Source organism: Sitophilus oryzae, unplaced genomic scaffold (assembly GCF_002938485.1).
Source record: "Sitophilus oryzae breed Bouriz unplaced genomic scaffold, Soryzae_2.0 scaffold_489_pilon_pilon, whole genome shotgun sequence".
Lineage (NCBI taxonomy): Eukaryota > Metazoa > Arthropoda > Insecta > Coleoptera > Curculionidae > Sitophilus > Sitophilus oryzae.
Window position 1 is genome coordinate 280,278 of NW_022147072.1, and position 15,151 is coordinate 295,428.

At 31.0% G+C, this 15,151-nt stretch overlaps 1 protein-coding gene across 3 annotated transcripts in view; it reads left to right on the forward strand.

Moving 5' to 3' along the window:
- The window catches only part of LOC115886479 (glutamine--fructose-6-phosphate aminotransferase [isomerizing] 2-like), a 48,823-nt gene that overhangs the window by 31,013 nt on the left and 2,659 nt on the right, over positions 1-15,151 (forward strand). The window contains exons 7-13 of one of the 3 annotated variants that reach the window (XM_030905645.1): positions 524-547; positions 4,065-4,082; positions 5,769-5,920; positions 7,699-7,914; positions 9,096-9,318; positions 11,032-11,276; positions 11,447-11,602. In XM_030905645.1, the coding sequence (XP_030761505.1) occupies positions 524-547; positions 4,065-4,082; positions 5,769-5,920; positions 7,699-7,914; positions 9,096-9,318; positions 11,032-11,276; positions 11,447-11,602 (1,034 nt within the window). The remainder of the gene's footprint in view (positions 1-523; positions 548-4,064; positions 4,083-5,768; positions 5,921-7,698; positions 7,915-9,095; positions 9,319-11,031; positions 11,277-11,446; positions 11,603-15,151) is intronic. The other 2 variants (XM_030905646.1, XM_030905647.1) reach the window with 2 other exon arrangements.

Consider the following 15,151-nt stretch of genomic DNA (forward strand, 5'->3'; position numbering starts at 1 on the left):
TTAGTTATAAATGTTTTTTTCCGCAAGCTCTACGACTAATACTTTCCGAGATACAGCCGAGAGCTATTCTTAGTGGGATACCCGGTACATTAACTGTATGTTAAATGCCGATTTAGAAAAATCTAATGGTACATAACTTTTTTTAACACAGCGCAAATTTACTTTCTATAAACAGTTTAAATAGAATTAAATTTACTTTTGTACACTAAATAAACGTTTTCGATATAGAGGTATAACAAACAATTCACCCAAGTTTCAACAAAGATTTTTTTTCGACTAGTAACATTTAAACTATCAGATAACATTTTTCTGCTTTTAGATATATTAACTGTATAGCTTTAACTCCTTGAATATCATTGTAAATTAACATCTCATTGTATATATCCTCATCATAAAACTCTATTGATTTCTTTATTTTAGCGTGATGTTTATACATGTTTTAACAATTATTTTGTATTTATTAATTAACTAATTGTTTGTTTTGGTACTTTTGTTCCTTCTCTGGACTGTTATTGGCAAATAGATGAATCTCCACTAGCACACAAAGGTATATAATTCTTTTCTACTAATTTACATTTACTATTTTTGTCTTTTCAGATATGTGTTTTGTTAATTTATTTTTAATATCGTCATCTAAAACATGCGAGTTAAATTATTATTAGTAATAAAATAACCATGCAAGTACTGAAATTGATGATATACAAGGTGTTTCAAAAAGCATGTGCTATATCTCTTGGGGAGATTCCTGACGTAAGATTCATCAGGGACGATTCATCGACGTATGGGTTCCATCACTGGAAAATTTTTTGAAAAAAAAACGTGCGCCACTGACTTTTTTTCCTTTGATAGCAAAATTATTGTATAGGCCGTTTAATGTCAATTAAAAATAGGATCTTGTAATTTTATCGATTTCGATCTCCTTGATGGGATTATCGCAATTTTATTAACCACAATTAATAAAATTAATAAATTATTTATTTTATATAATTTATTATTCAATATTATTACTATTAGTTATTATTACTATTAGTCCAACTTAACAGAAAATTCAAATTAAAAAATATTGGAATTTAAGATATAATTGCAAATTATAATTTTAAAAAGTTTTAACATTCTGTAATTTTAAAACTATGCATTTCCGTGCCCATGTTTATAGGAACTTTTTTTCATATTTTTTTGATGAGACATCAGTGAGTATTTATTGAAAACTTTTGCAAATTAATGATATAAATTTTTTTAAAGGTTGCAATTATTTATTTATTATTTTAAGCAAATTAACAACATTGCTTTTATCTCATGATGGAGGCCGAAATCGACAAAATATCTAGAGTCGACTTTTAATTGACATTAAACGGCCTACACTATTTCACCAACAAGAGAAGAAAAATTCAGTGACGTACATGTTTTTTTTTAGAAAAATATTTCGAGGGATGGCACATTTTTTTGAAACGCCCTGTTTATATCAGAATAAATACTTTTTTACCAATATACAACTAATAATTTACTTAACATGTTTTAGATATTCGAATGCTTTAACTTTTTTTTGTTGCTTTAACTTTGTTTCAACTAACTAGTTGAATGCATACCAAAATCTACACACTAAAATTTGTTCATTAAAAGTTAAAGCATTTATGGTTAGTTCTTGTTTGACAATGTAGGTTGTGTAAATCTATTAACAGGTAACAAATATGTTAATTATCATAGACCGTTTTTATTTATGATACAAAGAATACAAGGTATGATATTGCGCAGGTTGGTTACTACGTCACAGGTGATAAACGGCACCATTGGTCGGCAAGCTTCGCGCGCCAATTTCAAATTGTCAAACAGATGACACCTTGATGACACAATAAACGTGAAAATTATTTTTTAAATGTCAAGCTCGATGATTTGACATAACTTTTGGGGTTATATCCTAATTCTTCCTTATTTTAGGTCTTTTTTTATTAGTGGCAATTGAACAATATGGATATTTTTTTGTATGGCGTATGACGTCACAGGTGGTATGCGCAAACTTAACGAAATTGGAGCCGCTATCGATCATATCTAGTTGTTTTTATTTAATTCGCCCGTCAGTGATCTGAGATCACTCACTTCACATTTTTAAATTCTCTATAATTGGTTCAAAATGATCTGAACGACCTGTTAAGTTCACATACCTGTTTAATTTTATTTTTCAAGCTTAAATATTTATTTATTAAAAAAAAAGGTTTTTAAAAAACTTTGTAATACATAACATATTATTTTGTTTTATACATTTCATTGCATCAGTTTGAGCAAATAATTATCCTCAAGTCAATTATAATTACATCAGGTCAATTATAATTGACTTGGTGTAACTCATTTATTTGGTATTTGTACTTTTGTACTAAGTTTAATGGGATGTAGTATCTAAATGGTGACTTATCGATTAAATAGGGCTACATACCTATTTCAGAGATTATTCATAAGGTTTAAAGGTGCAATAAAAATTAATATTTATTAATTCCTGTTCTCAAGGTCTAAATTGAGTGTCTACACTTGCTAGCTCTCTGCAATGATCTAATTTAGCTTCTATTTAGTTATGCAATAGTTAAATACCCATTTAGATACCTGTGATGTTGAAAACAATATTAAATTTACCCTATGAAGTTATCTAGCAAATTATTTTACGAAATATCGAGACAATGATAACGCATATTTTAAAATACTTTTGTTTCCATACAAATAGTAAATTACATCAGATCTATTTTATACACTGAAATTGTTATATTTTAAATGGAATACTACAAGCTACCCAACGAGAGGATCTCTGACAGTGACAGTTGGGTTATTTTAATTGACAGGCAAACTGTATTTTCTGTCATTTTTTGGTTGTCCTCTGTCGAAATCTTTCCTGATTCTTTGGACAGACTATATACTATTTCTGAAAATACCCTAATGTCATCTTCTAAAATATAATATTCTTTTGAAATATGGCCATTTTCAAATGAACTTTTCTTTTACAGTTCTTTCGAAATTAGAAAACCTATAATTAATGACATTTTTTAACTGGAAGTATTTTGTAATAATATCCTCTTCAAAATTTATCATACTATATTATATTTGCTTTATTGGTTTGTATAAAAAAAATAAAAGATTTTTCTCCGCTATTTCAAAGTCCATTAGTTTTTGCCGAAGTATAAGATTTATTTTTTGCTTTTTATACAGATGTTTGTCTTTAAAATGATTGAAATTTGTTAGTCAGGCTCGTACAATAATTGTATACCAATTAGGGAATCCTACCAACTGCGCCACATTACCATATACATAATTACACACATTAATCAGGAACCAAAAATCAGTTTGCAAGTCGGATGCCTCATAACATGAAAAGATTTTTTGAAAAAATAATTAATTTATACAGTGAACAAGAAAGAAAGCATTTTGAGCATTTGATTTCGTCTAGCTAATTTTTGTCATATGTTTATATCTAGTTTTAATTCTGTAATAATTAAAATGTTTTAAATGTGTATCTTCTTATTACCATTGAATATTTTACTCTACATTCTTTAATTTTTGTTAACTTAAGCCACCTAGATTTTATCAAAACAAATATATACAGACGGAAAATCATAAAGATGGAAATATCTAGGAAAATGTTTGTCTAAGGGGTAGGCAATATAACCTTAATAGTATTTTAAAGATATATGAATTCTCCATTGAATATCGGAATAATATGCTAGGTATTCCCTGTAAAATAAAGAAGTAATTTGCTTTTAAAAGTGACCTACATAAATTTTAACCTATCTATATGCTCCCAAAATTTTATTTCGATATAAACTACCGTTCTCCTTTGATCTTACGCATTGTATGAGAGGCGCCACCCTTTATATTAAGATAAACATTTTTAAAATCACCGTTACTACTGCATTTTAAAGGTAAATATCAAAATAGCTGTCTATATATTACACATTGCACTGTGGTAAAATATTATTATTTGTTAATAGAATTACACGCAAAGACTTATTTTAGTTGTGTCTTGTATTTTAATCTTTTGTTGTTTTTTTTTCTTTTTATTTTCCTGGGACCCTTGTTGCAAGCAGACGCGGAGAAAGATCCAGGTAGTTACTTTTTTGACCTTTATACAATGCTTGTAACAGTGTGTTCGTTAAAAAATGTTGATTTAAATGATTGATTCTCAAAACATTTTGTAATGAATATGCTTTTCTTTAAATTTAACATGCTTTTTGGGCTTTTAAGTGTTAATATTTGGTGCTTGATCGGACTCAGCTCGTGATTCTATGATAACCACAGGTGGTGAAGGACAAATAAACATTCTACTTTTTTTTCTTTGTAATAATGGTAAGTATTTAACTTTACTCTATTAACAGGAAGGTACTTTTTAGAAGAACATAAACACATCTTACTAGATACAGTGTGACTTACACCAAGTGAAGGGAAGGAAAGTTTTAAGATCTGAATATTTACATTTAAAAAACATATCAGTTCACTAATTCAATTTCGTCTCATTTGGGCTGTGTCAAAGGATAAACTTGTCATTAAATTAGAATTTGCAATTTCCTCTATTTTTTATACAGGTTTACTGACTTTACAAATCTTCATTTTTTTAGTAAATCACACTATATGTCCCCGGATTGCCTTTGCAAGAAGAAAAACTTTTTTTATTAACATTTGAGAAAAATACAGTCTTTGCTTGTTCTAAAATGGTTAATCTCGTTTATGCTTTTCCAAATTTGCATATGGTTTTAGAGAAAAATAATCAAAAAATGAAAATATGTATAGTTATTTTTTTTTTCAAAGTCCTAAAAATCAAAACGCCTTTCTATGGTATTTAATATCGTTTTAAGGTTTTCATTCTTTGATAGATGGATATATTGATTTTCATTAACGTCATATTTTTTGCTCTTTTGATATATTATAAGAAGCCCAAAATTTATTTAGTTCATTGCGAATAGGTGATGAATGAAATTTTGTGTTTCTAACATTTAAAAACAGCAAAATATATTACCTTAATCAAAATTAATAATAACCTTCTATCGAAGAACAAAAATGAAATAATATTAGATACGATAGAAACGCATTTTCGTTTTTGAATAAAAAATTAAACTATATTTTCATATTTTTTTTTGTTTTTCTTTAAAACAGAATGGAAAACTGGCAAACATTTTTATGAAGATTTTTCTCAAAAATTAATAATAAAAAGTTTTTTCGCTTGTAAAGACAATCCGGGACATACTGTATACAGTTTAGATGACAAAAGCTTATTGATACACACATATCCGTAATGCTTTCAAAGTAAGCCTTGGTGACATAATTTATTTGACATACATGTATTTATATGCTTTTGAGCAACTTTTAGTGATTTGTACAATATGTACTTTTCAGTTGTTCCAAAAATAATTCGCATAAATAAAATGCAAAATAATTCTGTGCAAATAGTTGATCAATTTTATGAGATTCAAACCATTTTTTTTTGATAACGATGATTAAAGAATCTCATAAAATTAAATAACATTAATTTAAATACTGCAAAGGTGGTGGTAAACAATCTTTTGCAATACAGGATGGCAAAATAAAACTAACTGTTGTAATACTTTTATTGTTATTGCTTTAACGTTATTTTGCATCGTCCTTACAAACACACCGTGTTATCGTTTTTACTTCACATATTTTGTTTGATATGCCAAAAAGAATTAGTTTCTTTATTGACGCATTTCAGTCTCATCCTGTATAATTGCTCACATTATATAGCACAAATTCCTAATTAACAGAATAATCTATTATAGATCACAGACCTCATGGCAGAGTAGAAATTCCAAGTATTCCCAGATCTGGTTCAACTGAATTTGAACCGCTAGAAGACAAGCAAGTGGAATACTTCTTTGCATCTGATGCTTCTGCTATTATAGAGCATACAAACCGTGTTATTTATTTTGAGGTAAACAACTTTGAATGCTTTGTTCTCAATTGATCTATAATCTAAATTCTGAGTTTATTATGTTTTATTTGAATTCAGCTTAAAATCTGAACAGTATACCGGGTCTTTCTCAAAAGTGGCTCACCCTTATAACTACCCACTATTCAATTCATTCCGGTCACTTCCTGTTTCACTTGAAATTATTACAATTTTTTATTTTTAAATAGCACCAACAGTATTTCTTAACTTTATTCGATAGAATGATATAGATAGAAAAAGACTAGAATAGGATGACTTATCATATGTCAACTTTTGACCTTCTCTCTTAAAAAGAATTGTATTTTAAATTTCAATCTAGAGTGCCATGGCTGTGTTAAAAACACTATGTTTTAACCAAAGAGCCTTGGAAAAATAGATTTAATCGTCTAATGTTTTTCGTGTCTTGTCCTGGATAGTTAAAGATCCCCAAAAATTTTTAATCATAACTCACTTTTTTCAATTGGAACAAGGGTGGCTTATTAGCATATTTGGAAATAGCATTTTTTTCGAATAATGTGGAATACGTCAATCAATCCAAATTTATGTTCACATATTAACATGCCAAATCTAGTTTTTTTATATAAAAAAATATGACAATTATAGGGGTGATCCACTTTTGAGAAACACCCAGTATGATAGGTAACTCTATAGACCATCATAACCAAGTCATCTACTCAAATACTACTAAGTGTAGTTAATCCAGCGTGTGAAGCCACGATTTCGACAGACGACATACCAAAATTGACAGAAAAACAATTTAACTTTGGTTCAGAACGACAGACCATAACTGTCATTGTCATATTTTCTCGTTCAACATATCATAATTTAAAGACCATAACCTGAAGATTAGAACATTAGATCTAAATATCTAACATTGTTAAATAAAGAAACTATCGACTGTTAACGTTATTACATTTTAGCATTTTCTTTTAAGATTATTGAAGAAGTTTGCAAATTAGTAATCTCTTTTATTTTTTGATTTAATAAAGTTTGAACCTTAAATGTTTAGAGCATCAAATAATTTGAAATAAAATTAAAAAAGAATTAATAAAAAAAATAAAAAATAATTTATAATTTATTTATGAATCATTTCTGTTGATACTGCTATTAATCCATACAAGAATTATATGAATTTTAAAAGAATTTACATAGAAATTAAAAATAAAGTGCGTCTAGTAAGAGAACTCATCCAATTACAGAAAATACAATTTACTTCTGAATTAAAAGATAACAACTGTCGCTTATACAAGGTGAGTCTTAAATAAGTGCAAATATTTTCAGTGCTGGTAGATCTCAATAAAAAAAACATATTTTCTCTTTACCGTTTTTCAAATAACTCCAAAATAACCGAGTTATTTTACATTGAAAATTTATGAAAAAAATGATTTGTTGGTTAAATTTTGAGAACCACTGTATTTTTTCTCGGTTTTCTTCCTTGTAAATTTAATCTACTACCTATGTGGCCATATTATGAAGATATTATGATTTTTAACTTAAAATTACAAGAATTCCCAAACTTTTACTTCAAAAACTTAAAAAATTTTCGCGAAAAAAAACTCATATACGTGTGTCTGGGATCGAAATATACTACCCCTAAAAATATTTGCACTTATTTAAAACTCACCCTGTATAATCCCTCGTTGGTCTATTTCTTATTAAATTAAACTCGATGTAAATTGTTTATTTATTTTATAAACTCATAACCCTTCTACTATATTTACCGATTATTGTATGTTAATATAACAATTATTCGAAAATAGGATGACGATATTGCGGCTGTAAGAAATGGAATACTGAGCATTCACAGAGTGAGAAGGGGAATGGATGATCCCAACCATCGTGAAATTACCACTTTAAAAATGGAATTGCAACAAATAATGAAAGGAAACTATGACTACTACATGCAGAAAGAAATCTTTGAACAGCCTGAATCTGTAGTTAATACTATGAGGGGACGCGTTAATTTTGAAACTAAGGTAAGTTGCTCATAATTATTGAACAGAAATAACTTAATATTAATATGACTGAACTGAATTCCAGTTAATCAGTACTATACTTTTTTAAATAAGTTAAAATATAAAGGAGGGTATACTCAATATTTGCTGGGTTTGTTTTGCTTGTACTTAAGTTACTTAGTTATTAAAATTGTTAAAAAAATAATTTTAAGTTTGTAATAAAAATAAATAAGTTAATACCGTCTGGTCGAAAAAAAACGAGGTCAAGTTGGCTTGGAAAAGGAAAAAAATATCGGCATAGCGAGATAGAGAGTACCGCAGGCACGGGTTTCTGGCTTATGGTCTTCACCAGTATCCAAGTCACTTGATGATAATTTGGATTGTGGACTTCGTCCAGAACGGCTGTGTAGGTAGCCAACAGCAACCTGTTCAGTACCCTTAGCCGAGTAACGATACCAAAACCTTCCTTTTAATATACTTTCCCACAATTTATCTCTTCTTTTTTTGTATTTCCTATATAATTTTCCATATAAAATACCTGCGATCTTCATTTGAAAACCATCGCTCGCGCTGTTTTTTTTTGTTGATCATATTGTATAATGAATAAACCCTCATTCAGAACAATCAGAACCTCTAAATTAGTGGTTTCAATTACACTTTATACATAAAAATTTAGGATCATTCACAATGTCCAAAAAATACAATTAAAATTAACAGAATATTCTACAACAGTTTGCGGTAGTCACTTGTATCTCTTTAGAAAGCCTAATCATTACTAAACAATAAACGTTTTATTTCCAACTATTAGGGTTTACTACTCGTTATATAATTAATTAATAATAAAATGTTGTTCCATTATTTTTCATGTATTTAGGTTAGGAACGGTCGGAAAATTTTCAATAATCTCACTGTAATTCATTTATACACTTTGCATAAACTATTTATAACATAAAAAAATAAACAGAGAAACACACAACTAAACAAACAAAAGAACGTTTTAACAAAAATTAGAGCTGTCAAAAGAAAAGGCAAACAAAACTATCAAAAATGAGGTTACGTTGCTGTCGGCTCTAATGTATGAATATAAAAATAATATTTGACTCCTTCCTTAGTTTTTTTTATTCAATGTTTATAGTCCTAAATATTTTGTAATAAAAATTATAATTTCTTGTTAAATATTTTGTAAATTATTCTATTTTTAGACGGTTGTCTTAGGAGGTATCAAGGAACACATTCCAGAAATCAAACGGTGCCGAAGACTTATGCTTATCGGATGCGGCACTTCGTATCACAGTGCTATAGCCACACGTCAGCTTCTTGAAGAATTGACTGAACTTCCAGTAATGGTGGAATTGGCTAGTGACTTCTTAGACAGGACAACGCCTGTATTTAGGGACGACGTATGCTTCTTTATTTCTCAATCAGGTAACTGTGGTCCATATATATTTTTTTTTTGATGAAGAATTTTGGTAGTAACCTGGATGTAATATATTATTTGATAGAATGGATATTTTCATACTGATTAATCAAAAGAATAGAAATCGACAATGAATTTACTACAAACCTTCTTAGTTTCAAAATAGTGATATTAAGGATAATTAAAATTAAGTCAGTTTTGTAAAAATATGATTTCTACATTGTAGTTTTTATGGAAGGGGGGAAGTTAATTATTGTGACCTTATAGCATTAAAACAAAAATCCCAAGCATTTTTTCTAAGCATTCTTTGTCCAACTTCGAATTATTGATTACTGATACGAATAAGATTACTGAGTTGATCGATTTTAATGGTGCTTGATTATCGGATAAGATGGCTATTACTTGTTTCCAATTCCTAGTTCCTTTCAATAAGTTGATAAGTTGTACGCATCTGGATAAGTTGTACGCATCTTTCGATAGCGTAGATTTCAGCTTGAAGAATGCTGAGGTAGGTGCCCGTTGGTTCGTACTATTTACTTTTCGGCCCAAATGCCCCTATCCCTGTTTCTGCTTTGTTTTTGGAAGTATCATGAATGTCATTTATACCACGTAGACCATACTATAAGTCTTTTACCTGCCGGGCAAACTTCTCTCTTCCAATTATTCTTATTGCTCAATACTACAATGGGGTGTTTCTCAAAGTTCCTGAGTTGACAATTCTCCCATTACTATATCTGTCAATGACCATTCTAATCATTGTCGCATAGGCATATCTACCGATGACAATGTGCAGTGGTGTTAGGTCTAGAGTGACCTCCATTGCTGCAGTTGGGCGGGTCGTCATGGCTTCTGTGATGCAGATGCATACCAGTCTCTGCATTTTGCACGTGTTTTGCCTTGTTTTACGGTACTCTAGTTTTGCTTACCAAGCTACTGCTCCATAAGTAATCATGGGTCTTACTATCATGCTGTACATCCAGCGCAAAATGTTAGTATCTATAAAAATATGAGTTAGTTCATATACTTAGACCTTATCCTATACTTATTTGTGCGTTCTTAATATTGCATCAAAAGTTGTAAATCTATTTCTATAGTAAGTTAGAGTCTAGTCTGCTCAACGAGAGGATACATGACAGTGACAGTGCTCTGACAACGTCTGTCATTGTAATTCACAAGTAATTTGTATTTTCTGTCATCTTTTGGATGTCGTCTGATGAAATCTTCCCCGGCGCGCTGGACAGACTTAAGTTTCATTCAGAACCTCCCAATTAGTGGAATAAATTAGTGGTTTCATAATTAGAATTAATAGAATATCCTAGCAACAGCTTGCGGTAGTCTGTTGTATTCATAGAGAAAGCATAATATTTAGCTTATAAAACAATCAACTTTTGATTTCTAACCAAAATTTTTCTTGACTGGTGATAATCAAAGGCCAAAATGACATTCCTCGCAAATTTTGAAGTATAATTAGTGGAAAACTCAAAAGTTTGTTAACTTTTTCCGATAATTGAAAAGTACTACCACTAATTATGACGTTCTGAACGCTTACATTAAAATTAGGTGAACAAACTTGCTTACGGCTAATTGAAACTACTAATTTATTCCACTGATTTCGAGGTTCTGAATGAAGCTTTAATCATAAAATTATTTTTTGTACTTAGTATTTGCCTTGGTTCCTATAAGTTGTCAGTAAATATTTTTAACGAATTCCCTTGTTCTAGGTGAAACTGCTGACACATTAATGGCGTTGCGCTATTGCAAACAAAGAGGTGCCCTCATCGTGGGTATTACCAATACCGTCGGCAGTTCAATCTGCAGAGAATCACATTGCGGTGTACATATTAATGCTGGTCCTGAAATCGGTGTAGCTTCTACTAAAGCTTACACTAGTCAGTTTATTTCGTTGGTTATGTTTGCCTTGGTAATGAGCGAGGATAGATTGTCACTGCGTAAAAGGAGAGAAGAAGTAAGTATTTTTTGCTTAGTTTTTTTTACAGTTTGTTCATCATATCCTTTTACAATAATATATACAGGATGTAAAGCACTAAATATGAAAAAAGTTTAGGGTTCGAGTAATCGCGAATCTACTGTATATGGTTGTATGATTAAATAATACCATTAATATTTGTTTTTCAGATCATCGATGGACTAAAGAATCTTCAAGAGCAAATTCGTAAAGTTCTGTCGTTAGATGGAAAAGTGAAGAGTTTAGCTGAAAACTTATTTAACAAAAAATCGTTACTTATTATGGGTAGAGGATTTAATTACGCAACATGTTTAGAAGGCGCATTGGTAAGTTGCATTTTTTTAAGCGGTTATATCTATCTATTCCTCGCATAAACAAATTATTTTTCGAGATTATTGTGCATAGTTTAGTTTGAGACATTAGTGTGCATAGAGTGTAAATTGTAAAGGAAGAGAAGTGGATATTATTTAGAATAGAGTTGTTTAGATTCGTGAGCTACCCACACTTAAGAGTACTTCCATACTTTGGGGTGCACAACCTTAGAAAAAAATGGTCACGCAAGCACGTCCAAAAAAGACTCTTTTTTATAGCCAAAAAGGCTACCAAATAGATAAAATCTACGTTAAGGGATCATATTTTTTAAAAAATTAGAAACCCCATCTACCAAAATGTATTGCTCCTAAATATACACGCTAATGTCCTTTTTGTAGTTAGTGGAAGTCCCCCAATCCGACGGTGATAATTACAATCGCGACCTGCAAGTGTGCGGGTTGCATATGTATACGGGCCAGATCGAACGTCTCTGTTCGCGGCGATCAAAGGGTGTGGGCGGTAAAACTTTGACCAATTAGATCTAATATTCTGATGAGCAGCGAACGAAGCAATCAGGCAACGCGGTCAAATAAATCTGACGAAAGATGACAACATGCGTGAATCTGGCACGTTACGCATATTCGGCATTAGTATTAGTGTACGTGCACATCATATAGTTATAAACTCTATACAGATTATCGCCTATCCCTGCAATGTGTTGGAGTTGAAGCCGAGTTAGAGACAACTAGATAACCGATCCATGGATATTTCACATAAGTTCGTCTGTTAGGCAGACACCGGCGCAAAATTCCGAATGTCAATTAGCCCTTACTGTGGGGATTAGCTAATTTGTCGATACCAAACGAAAACCGTACGCAGTTGGACGAAGCCGTACGAATGAACTGCTGGTGCTAGAGTCTAGTCTTTTATTAGTCTAGTTATCCGATCGATAATTCAAAATCCAGGCTTGCGTATTACGCTTGAGCACGCCTAACTGAGCGACTTATGCAAATTCCTTCAGAAGATTTATATACCCATTTCACCGGCTCGGCTTCACAGAATGCAGTTTGGGGTCCATATAGTTTATAAATATACTTTATAAATATATGGTGCACATACAAGGCGGAAGCAAGCGAGACCTTGGCGGGGAAAAACCAATAGATCTCAATGCGTGTGTGCATACTTGAGGCATGGCTGACCGAGACGTTGCGAATTGAACCTATACAGGGTGTCATTGAAATGGTGTAAAAAAAATCGGGGGGTGATAGTACTCCTAAAAATAGTAAAAAAAAGTTCCTATAAGTATAGGGTGGAAAATGCATATTAAAAGAGTTAGGGGCACTGAAAGGGTGAATTTAAAAAACGGTTGTTTTGAAATTGTAGGCTTAAAAAACGAGATAAAATTTCGAAAAAAAAAACCTGCCATTATTTGGAAAAGCGGAAAGGGTAGTTTTTGCAAGGGTAGGGGATTGTTTCGCGAATAACTTTTTTGGGGTTATTTTTTTTTTGCAACGTGGCTTTATTTTTTTAAAACTACATACTTTTTCCTACAAAAAGGGTATTCTTGTTTCACATCGCCCAGAGCGATGGTTTTCGAGAAAATTGAAGGCAAAGAGTTTGCTCTGATGGGTTGCTAACTGGTTAATCAACATAAACTTATGAAAGTTATGGCGGTTCAAAAGTAACCAAGTAGTTATTAAATAATTAATTGGAAAATCATAAATTTCATGATATTTAAAACATCTTATCGCTTTAAAAACGAAATAAACTTTTTTGGTTTTAAAAAAAAATTGGTTTACTTAGTGCCGATTAATACTGAAGAGCAACTACGGCAACGCATTATTGACTGTTCCAATCAAATTCGGACAACACCAAGGATATTCCACAGGGTACGCAGATCGTGGAGAAGAAGATCAGATGTCTGCATTGAAGTGAATGGTGGTCACTCTGAACATTTACTATGAATGAATTAAGGACTGCATTATTTTAATATTGAATTTTGGTAATTGGATTATTTCGCTTTTTAAAGCAATAAGATGTTTTAAAAATCATGAAATTTTAATTTTTTAATTAATTATTTGATAACTACTTGGTTACTTTTGATCCGCCATAACTTTCATAAGTTTATGTTGATTAACCAGTTAGCAACCCATCAGAGCAAACTCTTTGCCTTCAATTTTCTCGAAAACCATCGGTCTGGGCGATGTGCAACAAGAGTACCTTTTTTGTAAGAAAAAGTATGTAGTTTTCAAAAAATGAACCCACGTTGCAAAAAAAATAACCTCAAAAAAGTTATTCACGAAACAACCCCCCACCCTTGCAAAAACTACCCTTTCCGCATTTCCAAATAATTTTTCAGTATCACCATTTGATTTAGGGTCAAAATTTATGACAGAGGATTTTTTTTCGAAATTTTATCTCGTTTTTTAAGCCTACAATTTCAAAACAACCGTTTTTTAAATTCACCCTTTCAGTGCCCCGAACCTTAATATGCATTTTCCGCCCTATACTTATAGGAACTTTTTTTACTATTTCTAGTAGTACTATCACCCCCCGATTTTTTTTACACCATTTTAATGACACCCTGTATATACCGCTCCTCTCCGTACCCTCTTACTCGCTTCCTCCTTGTATGTGCACGAACACTAATATAGAAATTTAGACTTTTGTTTAGAAAGTAATGTTTAAACCTTAGCGCCATATCGAAAAATAACCAATGTTTTTGTGAATCGAAAAATTACCAGGAACATTGCCCCGATTCTGCTTTGTAATGCCGCATATGCGGTCGCGGCATAAGAGTACTTCAATTGGTGGTTTTTCGATATGGCATTAAAATTTATACATTACTTTCTAAACAAAACTCTAAATCTCTATATTACTGTTCGTGCACACACAAGTAGGAAGCTCCAGGGGGTTAGTCTTATTTTTTTTCGATTTTATTATAATTTTCTTTCAAGTGCTTTTATCGATTCAAATGAAATTTTGATGGTAAAAGTTACTATAAGTGTTACATATTTTAGTAGTAAAAAAGTGTCGATAGATTCACCAGGGATGAGCTTATGGGTCATCACTGGAATATTTTTCTAAAAAAAACTGTGCGCCAATTACTTTTTTCTCTGTTAATTGTGATTAATAAAATTGCGTTTATCTCATCAAGGAGATTGAAATCAAGAAAATATCGAAATATAACTTTTAATTTGCATGAAACGGCCTATACAATTTTGTTAAAAAGAGAAAAAGTCAGTGGCGCACATGTTTTTTTTAAGAAAAATATTTCATTGATAACCCATATACACGTCCCTAGTGAATCCGTTGACACTTTTTTAGCATTAAAATGTCGCACTTGTAGTAATTTCTATCCTCAAAATTTTAATGGAATTGTTAAAAGCACTTAGAAGAAAATTATAATAAATCACACTATTTATTTTATTATAAAAAATAAAAATTAACACAAGAATCACCCTGTAGCAACGACGCAAAGCTGAATCGGACCTATGTTCGTATAAAAAATAATTGTTGTTTTTACGTGGGGATTCTCCCCACGAGGATGGCACTTTTTTTTG